Here is a 17691-nt window from a genome sequence, read left to right as displayed (position 1 = left end):
GGCGACCACTTCTCCTCATCTAAGTTAATTAAGACTTTCTGAAGTCTGTTTTCAGTGCCCTCAATGCAGCAGTAGCATTGCGTGGTGATGATAAATAGCATCACTGTGGATGTCTCTTAAACAGTGTAGTCATGCAGCTAGAGCATGTAGCTGATGTTAATAAATAACTTTTTTTTCCTAAAAAGTCTGCACTTCTTCACTTTTTGTAATGTGAAAAAAAGCTTTTCATATTACATCTGCCAGAGTATAAGTGAAAAAAATACTAAGAGCTCCGCAACTCTATTCATTCATTTGAAACACCTTTATACTGCTGCACTGTATTAGCAGTGCAGAAAAATGATGACTTACTTATTTCCACTCAACTTGGAGGAATCCTTATCAGTACTGGTTTCCCCTTCAGTGGACGCGTCGAACCACAAATGGATCGCAAAAGGTTGTTTTTTTTCCCCACACTGAACAGTTTATCATAAAAACATCTCCCCAGAGAGGCAGTGGACTAGCTTCATGAGTTTAATGGTAGGGGAAACCATGACAATGTAAAATGAATCCATGGGAACCTAAACGCACATTTGGGATTCTTTTTTCAGCTCTGAATGTGAACAACAGAAAGAAAAACACCAAACCCTTCCGTGGAGAAAAACAGAGACCTGCATCTTAAACAGGATTAAACCATGGGTATGCCTCAAAGCCTAATATTTCTTTTTCCACTTCAGCACACTGTGCATCTTTTATAATAATACAGTTTCCACTGCCAAACATAATCTTGTCAGTGATACATTCTGTAGAGTGATTTATTTCCATATACTACTGCTGATACAATTTGATTAAGCAATTTCCTGTGCTGACAGGGAACAGTCATTTTTCCTGCTATGCGGCCATGTGAGTGAGTGTGTGGTTGTGTATGTCTGTCTGTGTGCGGTGTCTGCGTGCATCTGGTCAGTCCAGGGTGCATCTGGAGCAGAGGTCCACCCACACATGCTTTCAGCAGGGGACCCCTCTCCCCTCTTAGAGGTTAGATAAGACAAACCAAGCTTTGTTCTGGACTGAAACAATGCACCACAGTCTCAAACCTTGACTGTTGAACGAAAGCTGCCTTATGAGTCACAAGAACTATTCAAGAGCAGAGGGTCTTAGAAGATTACATATGAAATATAAAGTATTAGAAAGACGAACAAATCAGGGATTTTGCTGACAAGTGCAGAAAAAATTTACGTTTCTTCCTTCGTGCAACAGAAACTGTGTTTCTTGTAAGCAGAGCGGAAGAAAACAGCAATTTTGCGGAGGCCTCAGCAACTGTCATTAATATCCTAGGCTAGTTGCACTCATGCGATGATGACTACTTCTGTTAAATTACATAATAACACTGTGTATGTTCACAGCTCCTTCCCAGCACTTCCCCATTTAAACATCCAGCAACAAGAACAACAGAAACTCCGTCCCTACAGAAGACATTAGTCTTTTGCATGATTATTTTAATTAACAGAAACTTTACAGTAAAATATTTCTCTGTGTCAGTCATCTAAGTAACAAAAAGAAATGGGCTTGAAGTCTCTATGGTTATAACAAACGTCTGACCATAAATGCTGAGCACCTAGCTGTTCTGGCACAGCTACTGGTTGTCAGTTTTCCTAAATGACCCAAAGAAGGCTTCAGTTTGAGTAGAATTCAACAAAACTTCCATTAACAACACTCAGTGCATAAAGATAAAAAGCACCAACTGTAGATCCCCAGTAACTTTCAAACTGTTGCAGCTGCACTGAGTCGTTTAACATCCGGACACACCAGGCTTTCTGCTGAGTCACCACTATCCCAGACTTGTGGCTACCATCAGGTGGTCCAACACACACCTGGCACGGTTTTACACAACAAACAACAATCACTGTGTATGTCCACAGTCTTTGTGCAGTTTAAATCAGACTGCCACTGCCACTGTCTGGGCACAGGATTATTACGGGGCTTAACAGAGTAACTGTAGAAACAAGCAAGCTAAAATTAGCGTCAAATATCTACGTCTGAAATAACAAGTTCAAGGGCAACCCCACAGGGTCACTGAGGACAGAGATAGCCTTTAAATTATCACTGGACCAAGTAAACAGTCACGTGAACTGGGCCTTTGTAACATTTGAGCCAGGGAAATTCAAATGGCAGCAAAAAATTATAAACACAATTATAATAACAATAAAACAAATAAGCCATGATTTGAAATATGTTAAGTTAAACAATCTTAATGCAGAAACAGCAGCATCATTGGACCCTTTTTTGCAACCTAGAATAACTGTCATGGAGTTTTACTGTTTTTAAGTGTAAGTGTGAAGAGGTTTATACAGGTTTGAGACTAGGAGGAGACGCAAATCCCATTTGGTGTTTTGTGAGGAATGGCATCAAATTCTGCTAAATCAAATATGCACAGCTATCTGTTTTGCTGACCCCTGTGTGAGTAAAGGAGCAGCTGAGAGAAGGCTCTTTACCTCGTCTTCAAGGCGTCAAATGTCTATTTGTAAGCTAGTAAAACAGCCCAGGCTGAATAAGCTCTTAAGCAGGTCTGCACATGATCAACCGTCACCTCACAGGTAGTCATGTGCACGAGTCTCACCTTAAGCTGCTTTTCTTTCTTCTTGCGCACTTCCTCCCATTCATTGACAATTCGCCCCCACAAGATCCATGAGTCCTCCTCCAGGTGGGAGAGGTTGGATGAGGCGGAGGAACTGGACACCAGGGATGAGCCACTGTTTCGCCTGGAGCCATTCATGGAGCGCAGCGACTTGCTGTCTGTCTCCAGTAGCCTTTAGAGAAGGTGAGAGGCGAGATATACTGTGAACATTTAAGAAACTGTGCAGAGACGCAACTACATTATACCGTGACTTTGTCAATGTCTGTCCATCAGACATCCCATTTACCAGGCAAAGTACAATTTCACATCTTCAGGGAAACCCAGACCATAGTGAGATCATTTTGCAAAACACTTTGCAAATGCAAAACACAGTTTGGATGAAAGCTGTGTGGATATATATAGAACTTTCAACTTGACAGGTGCATGAGATATTATATGAAAGCTAAAAACAAAAATAAAAAATAAAAAATAAAAAAAGAAGAAAGAGAAAGGACTGTAAAACTATAGCAAATGGAAATATTTACTTAGCTAGTTTAAATCTTATGCATTCTTTTGAGGACTATTATTTACACTAGTGTATCTAAACAGCTACTGTTTTGACACATAATAACCGTCTTCCCTTTATTCAGATCTGGGTCAAAGGCCAGTGGAGTGAGTAGAGATGCATAGACTTTCTTCTTTCTAGGGATGCACCAAGGCATTGAAAGCCTGTCTTCTTCTGGCTGGACGTGTCCCAAAGCACTCGAGCTAGGGGGAAATCCTATGCAGCTGGATCTTTTTGATGTGGACAAGCAGTGGGTCTACTTTGAGCCCCTCAACCTCTTTCTAAGAATGGACACTCTTTGGAAGAAGCTACTTCTGCCACTTCTATCCTCAGTCTAATTCTTCTAGTCCCTACCCACAGCTTGTGGCCACATAAGAGAATCAGGTAAATGCTGTGACCTAACATTTATATTCTTTAACCATATGAGCCAAATCTCACAGGTTAATACTGAATCAGACTGAAAGCTGACCAAAAAAAGAAGGGTTTAAAACACTTCTGTTGAGTGAGAGAGAGAGATGACATTTATTTAAAATCTAATGGCTGCAACTGTAAGTGGTTGAAAATAAGCTGTAAAGGTCAGTAAAATATTTTCTGACTCATTTTGTTAATATCATTCATTTCTTTCATATGTGCTCAGCATGTCAAGTAGCACAAAAAGCCCGTATGCCACGTTTATCACACACTTCATCAGTCTTATCAGTCTTTCACTCACAAAGTGACCTGATCAAAGATTAGAATGTGGGGAAAAAAACGCGGTGACTCCCAACCTGCGTGGCACCGAAGAGCTTATGTCACACAAACAAAGGTTCAGACACCTGATCTCGGAAAAAGGACGGGGCCTCTCCAGTGGAGCCTGTGATGTCACTGAATGCGCTACCCGAATGGCTAGGGTTACAGCCAAATTTGGGTTGTGTGGGAGGGAGTGAAACGGACGGCCCCGACAGAACAGCCTGCAAGAGGGCCTCTCTTTACTTGTATTCAGCTTTGACACCGAGCTAAAGAGAGCGCTAAAGTTTCACAGGAACTACCCGTTTTTCAAGCAATTCAGTCAAATGATCGAAAACAGTGACTCAGAAAAATTACAATACGTGTTAAACATGAGCCTAAACATACTTACAGCTCTGCTAGTAACTCACTAACAGCCAAATACAAAACCAAAGCCTTCTGAACATAACAAACTTGTAGCTAATATTTTAGTGACAAAAACACATTCCAGATAAAGTGACAAGTGGGGAAAAAAAGTGCGTCATGCCCACAATTTTCAAGAAAATAAGTAATGAAATACTGCAAACTTACCAAGATAAACTCATGATGTACTCTACATGTCTCAGTTTTCTAAGAATTCAGGAATTCTGGCAAGTCTCATTAACAAATTGAAGGCAACAGTGCAGGATTTCCTCGACTGTGTGACACCACTGAACCAACGCTTCGGACTTTTATCTGCTCTGAAGAGTACAAAGGGCTCCCCAAACACACATGCACCTGATAAACAACTACAGGCCGCGTCACAGAATCTGTAACTAAGTCCTCCTGCCTGCCATTGCACCTATCTTATTAACACCTAAGTGACAAAATGAAAAGATTTGTGTATTAAGGTTGCGTTAGGATTTTGCGGCAAAATAAAGACACTAAACGGGCGTCGTGAAGTCAAGGAAGGGTCAAAGGTTAGACGAACTTGAGTTCTGTGATACAAAAAATTTTATTCGATAGATATGGATGTGGTTTGAGCTTTATAAAGGACATTATGAAGAACATGTCTCTGATTATTTTTGATCTTGCCTAATCAAATGCCACTTGGCATTATGGGGCAGGAGCTGTGGTAGGCGTTACCGATGAGTCAACGACCGCTGCGTTCAACAGAGCTTTGCTGTGACACAGTCTGAGTGGCACACTTGGTTTCTATGCTGACACAGAGTGTACTATCCATGGGAGAGATCTACAGCAGGGAAAGAATTCACAAAGCTGGCTTTAGAGAATAGTTGCGTCATCCTCTAACAGTACTTTTATGTGACGTGAACAATGAGAACCTCGGGGACTGCACACTATAGTCTTCTCTCACTGATCCAATATTTAAATAAACCCATCCACAGCCAGACATGCTCTGTTGTGGCTTTGAGAGTCCTTATCAAATTCTGGATCTTGTTGCAAGAACCGTTTATCTGATCGAATCTAAATGAGGAACCAGCACAGGAAAAAAACACTCCCAAAGAGACCATAGTCTTCATTTTAATGTTTAATGGACATTGCTTCAGCCATGTGAGCTGTTTACTGTTTACCTAGCAGTACAGTGTGCACAAATATGGGTACAATATGCGAGTCAACCTGAGGGAAAATTTCCATTCGGAGTCTACATTCAGGGAACCTTCACCCCGGAAATATATTCCACACCCTGAAACAACAAAACGGTCAACAACAAACTAAGAAACCTTCGAGATGATCTGAATATAATTTTTGTGAGTTGTTTGGTGGGTTCAATCGAAGCTTTACCCAGTGAGCTGAGTCAAAATCAAGTACACGAATTAAAGCTTGCACTGTGAGGCTTGCACATTTCCATATAAAATGATGATGTAGAGAGAAAGAAGCAACAGACGGTCTCTTACTTTCTTCGATTCACTCTCTTTAGAAAACATGGTGCCTGCACCATGAGAGCAAGCTGTTCTTTGCAAAGCAGTACGATACTATTCAAAGTAGACTGGAGCCTTTCCCAGGGGGAGGGGCAGGGCACGATCTGAATGGTTAAATATTTGATTACATTTAAGTTGAATATTTAGGCCCTAACAAACGTATCAGACCCAATCTTCTGATAATGTAGCTTCAGAGGAACAGTGTTTCGGCTTCTGGTGCAGCCAGCTGATATCCTCAAAAGACTTCTGGTAATGTTTACAGTTCTGACTATAAATAATAATAGGAACAATAACAATAACCTAATTATCTTATATGGATAAGGGAAGGTTTCAATGCATTCCTCGTTTGTTCCTCCCCATGTGCCTTTAACCTCCCACCTTCAACTACCCCAAATTCCAAGAGTAAAAATGAAAATAGAAATCTTGCCTATTCCTAAAGAATCTTTATACTCATATTCAGATATATTATATCAAAAGCAACACACCATCTTGCATTTATCGGAGAAGAAGGCATTATTAAAGCACCTAAATGTTAACAGACTAGAACCTGACTAACTACTGAGTGTTAACTTTTATTCCATCAATACTTTACGCTCTTTCATCTAAAGGTGGCTAGTTTGCAATCTGAACATCACTAATGTGTTTCTGCATGTGTAGCAAAAGATACATTTGTAGGATCTGCAAAATGATTCAGTGACGGTAATAAGAGAGGTGTGCACAGCTGCCCAAATACAACATAATAAGACAAAGGTTTTGTGGATTTGAGATTTTCAATAAGGTTTAAATAATTAATATTCAACCACTCCACTATATGATTAAATTAGGTTGTGACTTATCTTAGATAGTATTTGCACCAATAAGAATAAAGAATTTTTTCACTTGCAATTTTGAGTATATTATTGTAAACACCAGCAGAACAAAACCAGACCAGAAACAACTGTACTTCCTGAGGAAGTTCAACTTGTTTGGGGTGTACAGGAAGCTGATGCCCTACAACATTTGCACATTTCAGTGTGCCTGCTGCTGACAAGAACAAACTGCATAGAATAATGAGTTCCTTTTCACATCATCCATCATAACCTGCTTCCCATTTTTAGGCAGGAGGATGAATATTCCCTCAATGCAATTGTCACAGTCTGAGTTTAGTCCATTAGCACTTACATTTAGAACATCATGAGCTAGACTGGGTCACACTGAGGTTCTATTCCATCAACTAGAGCTTTGAAATGTGGACCAAAAAGCTCATATTCATGTATTTTCAGACTGAACAGTGGCATACAATACTGGTATTTTCTACTTAGCTCAATAAATGATCAGATGGTACTGAAAGCCATGTGTGATTTATCACACTATTAAAATAAACTGTGACCAGAACACACAAAAAAATAATTTCATAGGTCATATTAAGCCGCAAGTTTCTCAGTCACGAGCTACTGGAAAATCCCTGAAGCTTAGTAAGACTTTCTGGTATATCTATTTAAGATAAATAAAATAACAATACTCAATAAATGTGATTCCAGTCAATGTTTCACTGTCTCCATGCGGCTGTACCATAAATACATGATGACACGCACAACTAAATCCAAACAGTGTATTGCTGACTCTGCCGTACTTTTTGCTTGTGTTGTTTCAACAAATCAACAAACCATCGTTCACAGGTGCAAACTGGGGTTGCACATGGCCCGTTCTGGGGTTAGAATGGGCATTTAACCGTACAGCTATGAATTAATGTCATTAAAAAGCTCCAAATGATAATACTGAAGTAGTGGACATGAACCATGACAGACAAACAGGCCCATGTTCACCTATGATACCCATGCTTAAGTGGTAAGCCTCACAGCCTGCCAGTTTAAAAAAAAAAAAAAGTCATTGCAACGCCGGTGATTTTCTTTTTGGCTCTGGCTAAAATAGCTTTGGGAAGGCTCCAATGAGGTTCTTGCCAGGTTTGCTTGCAGAGCACAGAAAGAAAGTGTATGGGCAAGCACTACAAAGAGTAAAAGAAGCAAAATATAAATGCTGGCACAGCTTTACACAAGGTAACCTTTCTTAAAACGCCATAAAATTAAATTCAGCATACTGTAAAGTGTATTATCAGACCCCTTTGAAATTTTAAATCACTTTGTGACTTTTGTTCTTGAACAGCCCTATATGAAGGACTTTTATCTATTTACCCTATGCCTAATTTTAATACATATCAATATACTTATAATGTACTCTCCAGCCCTACTATCAACTTTCTAAAATCTTACTTCATAGTTAATTACTACTATTAGCAAAGTTTACCTTAACTGGTCAGTGAGTATTGCTCACATGTCATATGCCATCATAATCTTGGTAAATGGTAAATAGAATGGTTCTTATACTGTGCTTTTCTACTCTACTTCAGCACTCGAGTGTTGTACAGTACTGCAAAACAGGCCTCAGTCACACCATTCAGTCATACAAGCACTTTTTTTTCTCTTTTACACCGACATTCACACACATTCTTATTTCGACAGAAGCATTGGTGAGCAACTTTGGGTGCAGAATTTTGACAAAGGATTGTGCTTCATGACTAGCAAACAGAGGTTATAGTCTACATTGTCCAGAGGAAATTAACTTTGTGTCTCTGTAAGGTCTCAATGTCCAAAAACCAGTTCTTCCAACTGTCTCCAAACCAGTCAGACTGTATTCTCCACCCCTCTATAACTACATCACAAACTGTCTCAAAGAATGGTTCAATACAGTCCATCCTGTGCCACGCAACCTGAAATCAAACATGAGTCAGTTCGCACGAGAAACTTACCTGTTCTGCTCTTCGAGCTTGGCAAGTAGCTCCACATCATCAGGACTGAGCTGGGCCGGCGAGGATGGGGAGAGGCCAGGCGAGGACAAAGAGGTGGAGGAGGAGGTAGCAGTGGTCTGCAAGGATGTGGGCGTGGCCACCTGGCTAGCCATCTGACTGACCGTGTGGGACACCGAGTTCTTTACCCATGAGAGAGTAGAACTCAGCTTACCAGCAACCTTGTCTGTCGCCACCTGCAGAAGATAAGAAGCATGAGCCCAAGCCTTCTGAAATCTCTCAGTTTCATCAACATTACAGTACTAAACACTTTCACTAACCACATCCTAGTTTGAACTACACCACTTAACATCACTTCCAGTCACTTACATGAAGCCTACATTTACAAAGAATTAAATATTTATCAAAACATCTTCCTCCTGATAGAATATCAATACATCCCAGCAGCCTTTAGTGCTACATTATCAGCTTTGTTGGAAGCAGCGCCAGGAGTCAGTGTCAGCTGCATCGATACACCTGCTTAGTTTACAAAGTCAGCATTGGCAAACAAATCTGTCTCTTTCTGATACCACAATCAATACTTTAAATGACTTGCTCGTATTCCAGTAAAGGCGCGTTGACCAAGGACGGGATTAAAATAATTCTGTCACAATTCTGGAGGTTCTTAAAATGATGTTCTGTGGATTTTATTTACTTTATAGGAGAAACATTATGCTTTTACTTGCATATTTGCAATATGTGCGTTACAATGGTTGATGCTCATATTAAAAAAGGTCCAAGTTTTAAATAATGAGGTCAGTACATGTGCAAGTAATCTGTACGAGACAAATGTTCAGTTACAGACAGTTTAGCTGTGAACACAGAAGCTCACTCCAGTTTGTGGGGGATAGCCAAACACCATTTATCCATTTAAAGTGGAGGTGACCTTCAAAGGACAGGAGCTAAAACTGAGGAGCTGCTTCAAGTCAGCGCATGAAAAGATTAATGATTATTTTGAAGTATATATCAAGAAACCAGTTGGAGAATAAAAATATATATGGTGTAGGAAATAAGAACAATAAATCCCTTTAAAATAAAGATACTGCTTTCTTTATCTGTAAACATTACTAATGCAGAAGTACCGTCCATTCTTTTTGGTCATAACTGACATTTCAGGTTTACCGAGGACGGGATTTTTGTGCACTACATGCCACACCACTATAATCGGTGACAATACTGTCTCTGTTTCACTGGACACTACTGACTGCAGCATGAAGAATGGCTCAAAGCAACACTTGGAAACTGATCATCTATTATCATAAAGAGAGACTATACTGGATAAAAATAAGAAAAGAAGAACAACCATCAAATAACAGCATAAAATGAATGCAGGTCATCTTAAATCCACTCCTACCTGCTACTCCAAACAATCCAAGCTACAGCTGCTTTCCATGAGGAAATCCAGCATGCCTTCATTAAAAAGGACAGCTTAAATATTTCAAATCCAACGCAAAAAGTATTCCACTCTTAAGAACCTTTGATCGACTCAACGACACACGGTCCTTTAGTCATATGATGATCAAACTCAGAAGGGGTCAAAGTGCTCAAAAAAACGGGCGGCTTCCTTCAAGTGAAACAAGATTAGAGCAGGAAGCATATCACTGTGCTCAGCAGAAAGAAATTCACCTCACACCTGAGAAACACTTTTTAACTTCACCTTCACCCCGACAGGAAGTCTGGATACTGAGACCTGACAGGAAACCAATCATTTCAAAAACTACCCTGAAAAAGATGACTAATTTCTCTGTATCTAGTATCACATCATAGGAGGAGGGACAATTTGTGGTAAGTGTGGTGATAGGAATGAACTATGGTGCACACTGAAAGTGTCTTAGCTAAGCTTTTTTTCCTCCTGCCAAGAGAAACAGCCAGACTTCGTGACAATATAAGAAACCGTCCTTTAATATAGTATCTTCACTATGAAATGATTTGATGTTATTGAGCTTTGGATACCACTGACGTGAAATGCAAATCTGAAGTAACAGATCTAAAAAGGAAACCGAACAGTTTTTTTTTTTCAGCCTCATTTCACCACAAACTTAATGTATATGACATCGAGCAGTCATCTCACAAACAGGAGCAAAACTGCAATGCAAAGATTACAAAAAACAAAAACAACTCGCTATCTGAGAGACTAACTACAGCAATGACTGACAGTAACACTTTCACTTTGAAACCATTAATCAATCATTGTTATAAACTCAATCACCCAAAAAACAAACAAAGACCATGAACAATATGCAGAGAAAACACATTAAAACTCAATCCATCACATATACAATGCAAAACTAAGGACACAGCAGCCTGTACGTATTACACTATCGGGCTATTGGCTCAAACTGCCATCTCTAACACAACTGTGTCAGCTTAGAAATGCAATGCCCTCTCTGCAGCGCATCCTATGGCACTGTCTGCAATCTTATTATTTTGTTTGTTAATTTTCCCTCTTTGGGCAACAATGCATGCTGGCTCCCTAAAACTGCACAAACCCTTGCTCCTTCAGTATCATCTGTGTAGGTCCTCAGTCATCCAGGTCATGGTAGTCTAAGGAGCTTGAAAAGACGGCGACTGGACTTTGCTGGTTCACTCAGCTGTTTACGCATAGTTTAGCATCTCTACTCTGAATGACTAAAAAAATATATGATTTATCCCACTGAATATGAAACATCTAGAAAAACAAAGATGCTTTACTTTGTCATAAAAGACATAGCATCTAATATAAACAGGGGCCTGTGCCAAGTCTATTCTGGAACAGAGAGAAACAGGAAGTTGATACACCAACTTTACTATTTTCATAACACCACCCAGCTGCTGACCTGTCACCGTGGGGGACACATTTACTGACCTTCATCGGCGATATGACGACAGAGCTAAACAAACAAATCCTCATTCTGCAGCTCTACAGTGTCGCTGCATTAAGTCAACATGGATGGAGAACAAAAAGACATCCGAACACACAGAGGGTAACATTAACCTTGCAGAAAAACAAGACAAAAGCAGCAAAGGTCTGTGCAATGAGCGCACTCCCACAAACACATGAAGGGTTATTTAAAAAGAGGAGCAGAGAACAAGGCAGGTAGAATATTAACCATTTACTATAACTAAACCATGAGTGCATCAACGAATTCATTTCCATTTGATTTGTGAAATCCTACTAAAAATGACCGTTTGCATGACCATAAAGACCACTGGCCTTTACATCTACCACTAAGCTTTTTCCAGTCAGTCCAGCACTCACAGAACAACTTTCAACAGCTGTTGAGACCTGCATAGAACGAGTTACTAAAACCAGCACTAACTGATGTGAGCAGTGCAAGGTCTGTCAGATTTTACTCAGCCCATTTCAGCAATCAAACAAACAAACAATCAGCAAAATGAAGCTTAGAGTCCAATCAATTCATTCATTCAATTACAAAACAAAGCATTGGCAGTACTGCTCCTTGATAGGAAAATCATGATAAATATTTGAATTACAGCCACGTGAATCAAATTTTAAAAAAAATAACTACCATAAAGATGGACATTATTAAAAGAACATCTTAACGAATTTATTCTTTGTGAAAACTTAAACTGTCAGGGAATCATTAACTGATCCTGAGAAATGGACCTCTCTAGGTTTTATCTTGCATGGAGGTCTCTTTTAACTCAAAGCTTTGTGCATCACTGAAATAGAATACACTAAATGTGTAAAGTGAACGTCTAGCCTTTTCAAAACTGATGTAAAACCTGGCTGATGTCACACAATCGTCAGCCATCTCACGACAGGACATGCTTAGACAGATGCCAATGTCCAGGTGGCCTTAGGAGACATTCCTTCCAACAAGGCACGCCAACTGGGTAAATTGGTAAAAATTGGGTAAAACCCATGTTATTTCCTGACATGCACTGGTGGATTCCTATAACCCAGCTAAATTGTGAATCTCATTAATAATGAGAATCACTGAAAAAAGTAAAGCTCAAAAACAAATCCTAGTGTATTTTATATTAGATGTTTCTGTCAGGATATACAAGCATTCTGAGAGTAGCAACTAAAATGTAATCATCTCACGACAGGACATGCTTAGACAGATGCCAATGTCCAGGTGGCCTTAGGAGACATTCCTTCCAACAAGGCACGCCAACTGCAGCAAGGCCTCTCTATAAATCCTGGATACAGAGATTGTTGCTTCTTTTGTTTGCCAAAGAACTCAAAGGGGCCCTGAGATGCAGTGTGCATAGCTAATGAAACCCACAGAAAGGCCAGAAGAAGGCGTTAGGGAATAACTTCATGGGGAACTGAGAAAGACCACAAAGGCAGAAGCATTTACTGTCTTTACTCAAAATGAACAACACCTAACAGACAACTCTCTTAGCTCAATGTAAAGCTTGAAGTTTCAGTCAAGAAGATATTTACAGTCACTCGGCTTTCGTGTTCCCATTTCTAGGAGGGGAATTACATCAAATTTGTCTGGCTGAGCATGAGAGACCCAAATCTCAGAGGAGAAAAAAAGTCCATGTGCTTTGTGAGGGTGTTAAAACACAGGCCTGACTTATAATAACACACACAGACACACACTCTGAGGTGGGAAGGCCTTTGACTTCACACACACAAGTGCAGATTTTCCCAGTGTACCATCAGCATTTCAATGGTCTTGCTGAAGGCTATTCTTCAACGTGCACCCACATAATGAGAGCTACATTTGGCCCACAAAAATCTAGCATTACAGTAGTGTGGGAAATCATATGTGCTGGCAGCAGCTCATTTTATATAATACCAGTACTTAAATTCCAGCAATGGATGGTTTATTCACTGGGAGAAACAGCTACAGCCAATCTAAAACATTAACTATAAGGCTTTTTTGTCTTGCTTTTTATATAAATATACACTAAATATAATATAAATATAAGTCCAATCTGCCTGATCATACTTATTAAATAAATGAGGATAACATAAACACCAGTTAGTGAAATTGTGGGGAAGAAGAGAAAAACTCACAAGGGGGAAAATGGTGGCCGGGGGGTGGGGATCAAAACACTGAAACTACACTGAAGTGACAGCATTACTGATTTGTGGCTTTTAGGATTCTCTTTCTGAGCTACACAAATAATGTAATGCATTACTGGTGATTTTATTTGTAGGTATTATCTTTGCTTTGATGCGCCACAGGGTGGAAATCACAGGCTTAACTGGATGCATTCAGTTAGGTACTGCAGTTATAAGATTTCTCACGGGCCACATGCTAATATAAACACACCTGACACATTGTTTACAGTAATAATTACAGCTTGGCTTTTCGTCTCACGACAAGTTAAATGTTACTTTTTGTTTTCAGTACTAGTTGTTGGCGATAAGTTCTCTGAGGGAGAAAACCACTGTAATCTGTGTAAAATGACCAAAAATGGATTCAAATGTACTTTTTTCTTGTTCAGCCACAGGCACATACATAGAGTGTAGGTGGCGAGTACATAACACGATCATCCTCTGCTTCGCTTAGTCACACACGATTTATTGTAACTCCTTGATCCATGTTCTCCAAGGACTCTTAAATATGGGGGTCACAGGAAAGTTCTTGAAGCTTCATGTCCCCTGGGTTCACAGATTTGACTTACTGACATACAAAAAGAGTGAGAAGTTGTTATGTGTTTGTTGGGAATTTGGCAATTGACACCACATGAGCCAAAGTTGTTCACCGATGCACTGTGGCTCAAGCTAGGGCTGTTCGATATAACGATATATATCGGATGACGATATAAAAACGTCTATCGTTTCATTTTACGCTATCGTTTGTTTCGTGGTGTCGCAAAATAAACTGTTTGCATATTTTTTTTCATCGTTTTGATGGTCACTGTAGTGGCAATATTAATTTCTTAAAGTTCTCTCTTTCTCTTATATTTAATATAACCACACTAAGGACAGACAAGCACCTGTTTTATGGGTTGTCGTTAGCAACAACAACGGTAAAACCATCGCATGTCCGCTTGTTTATTTTCCACATAAACCTTTCACAATAAAGCTCAAGATCCTGTTGAGAATTTTCAAAATAAACGGAATCACGTGAAAAAGTATGCAGAGTATTGACAGATGAGAAGCAAAAAAAAGAGCCGTCAGGTGCTAAAAAAATAAACCTTAGATTCAAACATTAGAACAGGCTTTCCCCGCAGCACACCGTGTAATAAATACTCACAAAGAAAACAGTGGCCGTTACAACCTGTCTAAAAATGTGTAGTTTCATGCATTGGTTAAAACACTCGACTCCAGGTACAAGACGCCCAGCTGGAAACACTTCACCTACCCGAGATTCACAGAATTTACAGAAAATATTACATTTTTTGTGATTTATATCGTTATCGGACTATAGATGTTTTATATCGGGATATGAGATTTTGGTCATATCGCACAGCCCTAGCTCAAGCTACAACAAAAAAAATAAATGCTAATCTGAGGTAAATGTGTATTGAAACTGATTATTTCAGTGAAATGATGAGCTAAGTACAGGTAGAGGAAACGATTATTATACTGGCATATTGGCAAATAAAATGACATTGATAGCTGATATTTATCCTTTGTGTCACATCAATTTCCACCTGGCCAAATGATCATAGTGATATTAGCGACTTTTCTCTTCTCTCTCACATAGTTTGTTTGTCATCTCTCTTCTCCTTCTCTGAACAGTTAAAGTAGATAGCCCTTCCTCACTAAGTCTGGATCTGCTGGTAAATTCTTCCTGTTAACAGAGTTCTTCCTCCCCGCCATTTTCAAGCTCATAGGACATCTGTGATCGGTACGGTTTTTAATCTAATATTGCATGGTCTTCCCGTCACCAAATATAGAGGCCTAAGATGACTTATGTGAATTGGCACACTCTATATTAAACTAAAAAACACAGTCTGCGCATCCCTCAATATACTGCACTGTATTAGGTTATTAATCTGGCAATATTATACATTTAGATCAGTTTAAATTGCTTTAGGAATTTAAAGTACGAATGAAATGCACTTTAATTGAGTCTGGTGACGTTTCTTCCTGTTATAATAACTTCTGGTGCGTTAAAAGTCCGCTTGATCTCTACTTTGAGAGCTGTTGCAACTTGCAAGTCACTTCTTTGCAGCTGGACTGACGCATATGCTTAGCTGCAACACAGCCAACACTACTGCTGAGCAGTTTAAATCCTTTGCTTAGTCTACTGACACACACATAATATTGTTTACCTATCAAAAACACTTTAGGGGACGGGCAGTAAGCTGAGTACAGATGCATTAGACGCCGAGCTCCCGATTCCTTTTATGGCTTGCTGATGTTGTGAAATGACGAAATGGAGATCTAGCATCAAATGCAACAGTATGCACACTGTATGTCTTCCAGAAGGCTCTAAAGTCGACGCGTCGGACAACACTACAGGAGGTTACATGTTGAATAAATGTGACTTTAACAGACACTACCCTGCAAGAATAAATACACTGCTTATTAAAGGATGAAGTGTTTTTTAGGTTTGGGTTTTTTGTTCCAGGCGATAGCCCGAGTCCTTTATAAAGTAGTTTGGAGATCAACAGCAAACATTTAACACAAGCAACAGCGCCAACAAGCCGTGATACACGCTGATACTAAACCGCAGTTTTTGAGTTAAGTAAAGCTAATCTGCTTTACTTTAAAGTAATGTCACACTGTTCACGTTAACAGTCACGGGTGAGAACTAAGATTTTACGAGTTACTGATCGTTCCAGTATTTAGACATAGCCCGAAAATAGCAAGAACATCATTTACCTTGAACCGTCTTTAGCCACACGCAGCAGACGTCGCCTGCTTCCCATGCACGAAAGTGTGCTAGTCCTGATACTATGAGAAAACGACAGGTTTTCACACGGTTCACCCAAGTACATATGTTACCCAAGATAGCCTAGATCGGTTTCCACTTGAAAGCTAGCCAGCGTTAAGTTAGCTCGTTCCCATTGACTCTTGGGTCCAACCCATGCAGCCGTAATACGTGTACACAAATGTCTGCGGAGCTGGGACAGACGGCGGCCTACCCGAGTGTTTACATCCCACAGAGCATGCCTGATTTGGAACAATACTGACACCAAGCGTTCAAACTGCGCAACTGCACCTCCAATACGTCATTTCTTTCATTCGTTGTTAAAAAAAAGAAGTATTTTTTTAAAAGGGAAAATCATGCATTTGTTATAGAAAATATTGGAATTAAGTCACGTTTTTCTTCCCTATGTTCCTTGTGAATAGCTTTAAGATCATCAGCTAGATTGATGATGACAGATGATTTAGCTGTGCTTCTGGCTGTACCCGAGGACGTCAATACTTTTGCTCTTTATGATCACTCTCCGCGGCAACACAAACTGTACAAACACAACTAAAGTGACACCTTAAACCTGCTTGCCAGGACAGGTTTTTCACATTATGTTAAATATCTTGTTCAAAAGCTGGTTAGTGAATTAATTAAGTTTCATTAACAATATTTATAAACTAAGAGTGAGAGTGAGTGAGAAGTTGTAACCTGTTTAAAAAAAATATGGATAAGACATTTTAAGAAACAAAATACGTAAAGAATCCTGTTATCAAAGACAGAAGCAGATACACATGAACGATCTTTGAAAGGAATCAAAATTATAAGGCTGTATTAGGTTTGTCTAAGTATAATTATGCCTTTTTTCCTTATTTAAATTTAGCTCCAAAGTGTCATAACACGCTACAGAATACACAAGGCATTCAGGGAACAGGATATAAAAAGCAAACCATTCACACACATTCAAATTAGGCTTATTTGTCTTTTTGCCAACGATACGACAGACATCACCTCATGTCTGTTTTTCAACAGCTTCTAATTTGCAACCAGTGTGTCTATACAATGTAAAATCTTCAAGTCAAAGAAAAGAGTTCCACACATATGTTGTAATGCTTACCTAATTTTCTTACCTGAAATTCATTGCTGAGAGAAAACTACCTGTGTTAGATGAAACCTGGAGGTACAAACACTTTGGTGTTTATAAATTTCAGTTAAATAATCTTATCTTCATTGAAAAATCAGAAAAAGACCAAAAACAAGTCCAGAAAAAACTCTGGTGTAAACCTTCAAAAACTACTTTAACATATGAGGAAATATTA

General features: G+C 39.4%; 1 protein-coding gene across 7 annotated transcripts in view; it reads right to left on the bottom strand.

The window, feature by feature from the left end:
* evi5b (ecotropic viral integration site 5b) overlaps positions 1-17691 on the bottom strand; it is a 46027-nt gene extending 28336 nt beyond the window's left edge. For 2 of the 7 annotated variants that reach the window (XM_040040444.1, XM_040040447.1), the window contains exons 1-3: positions 16342-17015; positions 8565-8797; positions 2594-2783 (exon numbers count right to left, since the gene is read on the bottom strand). In XM_040040444.1, coding sequence (XP_039896378.1) covers positions 2594-2783; positions 8565-8716 — 342 coding nt within the window. In that variant the 5' untranslated portion in view covers positions 8717-8797; positions 16342-17015. Of the gene's footprint in view, positions 1-2593; positions 2784-4451; positions 8545-8564; positions 8814-16341; positions 17018-17502 lie in introns of those variants that run through there. The other 5 variants (XM_040040446.1, XM_040040450.1, XM_040040449.1 and 2 more) reach the window with 5 other exon arrangements.

The sequence above is a fragment of the Simochromis diagramma genome, unplaced genomic scaffold, assembly GCF_900408965.1.
Source record: "Simochromis diagramma unplaced genomic scaffold, fSimDia1.1 OVJJ01000026.1, whole genome shotgun sequence".
In the NCBI taxonomy this organism is placed as follows: domain Eukaryota; kingdom Metazoa; phylum Chordata; class Actinopteri; order Cichliformes; family Cichlidae; genus Simochromis; species Simochromis diagramma.
Note: the sequence above shows the minus strand (reverse complement) of the source record. Positions and strands in the feature narration are given on the sequence as shown.